General features: G+C 45.2%; 1 gene segment (V, D, J or C); it reads left to right on the forward strand.

Moving 5' to 3' along the window:
* Positions 1-1217: 1217 nt before the first annotated feature.
* LOC144697138 (Ig heavy chain C region-like) lies at positions 1218-3844 on the forward strand. The segment is given in 3 exon segments: positions 1218-2028; positions 2391-2699; positions 3408-3844. Coding segments are annotated over 3 exon segments (807 nt in total).
* Positions 3845-4462: the final 618 nt, after the last annotated feature.

A 4462-nucleotide genomic window follows, 5' to 3' on the forward strand; every position in this document is an offset into this window, starting at 1 on the left:
CAGCCTCCTGTGCGGCACCCTGTCAAAGGCCTTCTGGAAATCCAAGTAGATAACATCCATTGGCTCTCCTTTGTCTAACCTACTCGTTACCTCCTCAAAGAATTCTAACAGATTTGTCAGGCTTGACCTCCCCTTGATGAAACCATGCTGACTTTGCCCGATTTTACCATGCACTTCCAAGTATTCTGAAATCTCATTCTTAATAATGGACTCTAAAATCTTACCAACGACCGAGGTCAGGCTAATCAGCCTGTAATTTCCCGTCTTTTGCCTCACTCCCTTCTTAAACAGTGGGGTTACATTAGCGATTTTCCAGTCCTCTGGGACCCTCCCTAACTCCAGTGATTCCTGAAAGATCACCACTAACGCCTCCACTATCTCTTCAGCTATCTCCTTCAGAACTCAGGGGTGTAATCCATCTGGTCCAGGTGATTTATCCACTTTCAGACCTTTCAGTTTTTCTGGCACCTTCTCCTTGGTAATGGCCACCATACTCAGCTCTGCCCCCCGACTCCCTTGAACTTTGGGGATTTTACTCGTGTCTTCCACCGTGAAGACTGACGCAAAGTATCTATTCAGTAGGCGGGAATGTGAAGTTAACGCTACAATCAGATCATCTATGATCATATTGAATGGTGGAGGAGGCTCGAGAGGCCGAATGGCCTACTCCTGCTACTGATCCGAATGGTTATTTGTGCATATGTTTGGAAAATTACGCACTTACTGTAACTGGTATTTAATTTCGAGTTCTATGGTCATTATATAGTTACCATTACAAAGGTTCTTTCGAAGGGCCGTTGCTATTCTTTGTTTTGGGGGGACGTGGAGAGGGAAGGGGGCATCAGTCAATTTGAACAGAGCCAATTTCCAAAACTGCAATGATATAAATGACGAGACAATTTCTCTATCACCAAGCGCTGTTGATTGAGAAATAACTGGTGGCGAAATAATGGGGAAAATCTTCTGCTCTTCCATTTTAATCCAATGAAAGGTACGTCATTCAGATGACATCAAAATGTCCTCTTTTAGTAATGGCATAGAGGCGGAAAAAGAGGTGTGGGTTTCTAAAGAGGGAACCGACAGGTGAGGATCACCAAATGTTGGAAATAATAAATGATCAAATGTGGATGCGTGTTTTAGTTGGAATATGTTCGGATATGTTTATAGTTATTGTCAAATTTTGAGTTGTTTGGTTACTTAATGATCACAAATCACAGAGTCTAACTTGTTCAATGGGCCATTCTTTCCTAGCGATACAATCTTCGCCCACTCTCTACGGCCTGGTCCCTTCCTGTCTGCAACACAAGACCGACGCCTCAGTCACCTACGGCTGTTTGGCGATGGACTACTCCCCAGGAATCACCAGACTGACCTGGAAGAAAGATGGGCAGCCGATCACCACTGGATTTAAGACTTACTCATCAGTGAGAAACCAGAAGGGAACCTATTCCCTGAGCAGCCAGTTAACCACCGAGTCAGAGGGGGAGTGCAGCAAAATCAACTGTGAGGTTCGACACAGCGGCTCAGGCAAGAGCATTGAAATGCAATGTAGGTGTTGGGGAACCTGTGAGAAACAGAAAGGCTGTGATTAACCTGTGTAGGGCCTTGGTTATACCGCATTTATAGTACTCTGCATAGTTCTGATCTCTGGAAAATCCAGGTTAGTGTCTATTAACGGAAAAAGCCTGTTAAAATATACGAACCCATTGTATCTGTTATCAATTTCTTCTGCAAGAAATGTCTAACCTGTGTTTCTTGAAGGTTCTTTTGAACCCTTCTCTCCAAGTGTTCTCCTCACCATGAGTTGCCGGAAAGATACCGTCGTCTGTTCAATCATCGATTTCCGTCCAAAGCCAATCACTGTGAAGTGGCTGAAGAATGGACAACCTATGAATTCAGGAATTGTCACCTCTCCCGTCTTTGAAATGAACGGGAACTACTCGGCGACCAGTCGGCTGAAAGTCTCCGCTGGGGAACTGTTCAGTGGAGTTCAGTCTATACCTGTCAGGTCATTCATCACCGGGTCTGGTAAGAGATACAAACCAATTACAGTAACTGGTAATAGCTTCGGAATTAAGTGTTGGAAAGTGCATCACCCGATTCATAAAACGGCTTTCAGTACTGCATTCCAGGACCCATGAATGGTATATTTGTATTGGGACTGGGGCAACGCAGATTCATTAGAATGTTTCTGGGGGCTGAACGACTTAAATTATGAGAATAATTTACACAGACCAAGCTGGTTTTCCATTGTGTAAGGAAGATTAAAGACGATAGTTAGAGGTTGATATGTCAAAGATCGTTTATTCTCCTTTGCAGAGTGAAGACGGAATATTGCTGTCCTGCTTGTGAAGGTGAAACTTTGGTTGATTTTCATTTCTGTCTCACAGAATGTTCCCTGTGCAGCGATCCCACAATTACTCTGCTGTCACCACCAATAGAACAGGTCTTACTGGAGGCGACGGTGACCTTAATCTGCATCGTTTCTAATGCCCCTTATGGAGTCCTCTTGTCCTGGATCCAAGAAAAGAAGCCTTTGAAATCAGAGGTTGCCGTCCAACTGGGAGAGGATCACAACAGCGTGGTCAGCAACATAAACATCTCGACACAAGCCTGGCTGAGTGGGGCTGAGTTCTACTGCGTGTTGAGCCATCAGGATCTGCCGACTCCTTTAAGAAGTTCCTTCCCCAAGGAAACAGGTGAGCGGTGAAATTGAAGCAATGAGTGAGTCATTGTGTCTATTTCCAGTGTAAGGGCCAATATTTACTCTTCAGTGTATTCATGGTCTACGCTGATTGGTAGTTCCACTAACTAAACGCTCTGGGCCTGTAGACTTCAAAGACGAAATTGATAAGTAGATGAATGAACAATGAATTGAAGGCTGTGCTGTTGGATTTAGATGAAGTAGGTAAGAGGAGCCTGGTCTGGAGCTTAAACACCAAACACAGACCAGTTGGGCCGAATGCGTGCTTCTGTGCTGTAAAATTTGAGAAACTTTCTAGTCCAACCCCATAAGTTCTCAGGGAAAAGGATTGGATCCACCTCTGCTCCAAGCTGGAAAACCAGACAGAACCCAAAGATTTTTATTTATTAATACATGGGATGTGTGCGTCGCTGGCTGGGCCAGAGTTAATTGCCCATCCCTAATTGCCCTTGAGAAGGCGGTGGTGAGCTGCCTTCTTGAACCGCTGCAGTCCCTGTGGTGTGGGTACACGCACAGTGCCGTTAGGGAGGGAGTTCCAGGATATTGCCTCAGCGACAGGAAAGGAACGGCGATTTATTTCCAAGAAGCGGATAATGTAAACCTTTAATATTCAACCCAAAAACACTTCGCTCACATCTAACCAGTGGTTTCATTTTCTCCGAAATTATCCAGTTTATTGACATTTATTGTACAGTTTCTGCAGTTAAAAATCCGCAGGAACCGTCCGTGTCTGTCCTCCTGCCCTCGGCAGAAGATGTCTCCGCTCAGAGGTTCGTCTCCCTCAGCTGCTTAGTGAGAGGTTTCTCCCCCCGAGAGATCTTCGTCAAGTGGACCGTCAATGACAAGCCGGTGAATCCCGGGAACTACAAGAACACCGAGGTGGTGGCGGAGAACGGCAATCGCTCCTTCGCTATCCATTGTAGCGGAGGAGTGGGCCAGCGGCACTTCTTATTCCTGTGTGGTGGGACATGAATCGATCCCCTTGAAGATCATCAACAGAACGGTTGATAAATCCAACGATCAACCGAGTTTTATGAATATTTCCCTTGCACTGATGGACACCGTTAATTCACGTCAATGGGAATCTCTCAGTTACATTTCAAACTTCAATAAAAAATAAAGTCCTTTTCTCCAATCGTGATTTAAATGCACAATCGCTTAATTAATGTTATTTTCCACTTTTGCTGATGTTGGACCTGTTTAGTTAAAATCGGATACTCAGAGGGCTCAGGCCCAAGTCTTGTACACCCAGTGCTCCCAGCTCAGATACACCCTGGGTTAGAGGCAGAGTAATGCTCATTCATTACAGGATTCTGAAAAATAACTTCACCCGCTCTCCTCCCACTGAGGAGAAATCTGACAATTCCCATTTCTGACAAACAAACACAGCACATTTAGATCTCGGTGTTCCTGCTTCTCTTGTTGTCCATTCCTTTAAAATGGATGTCAGCTTTAAATTGCTGCACCACACCCACTGGGAACTGAAGTGCGGGTCACACAGGAACATGTCCCAACAATCCCCTATCAGAGAGAGGGGGAAAGGAAATTGTTAACCCACTGTACCCCCACTTTCCCAACAAGGAGAGGGGGGAACGGAAATTGTTAACCCACTGTACCCCCACTTCCCCAACAGAGAGAGGGGGAAAGGGAAATTGTTAACCCACTGTACTCCCACTTTCCCAACAGAGAGAGGGGGAAAGGGAAATTGTTAACCCACTGTACCCCCACTTTCCCAACAGAGAAAATTGAAAGGAAAAT

This window comes from Cetorhinus maximus, chromosome 23 (genome assembly GCF_964194155.1).
Source record: "Cetorhinus maximus chromosome 23, sCetMax3.hap1.1, whole genome shotgun sequence".
Classification (NCBI taxonomy): Eukaryota; Metazoa; Chordata; class Chondrichthyes; order Lamniformes; family Cetorhinidae; genus Cetorhinus; species Cetorhinus maximus.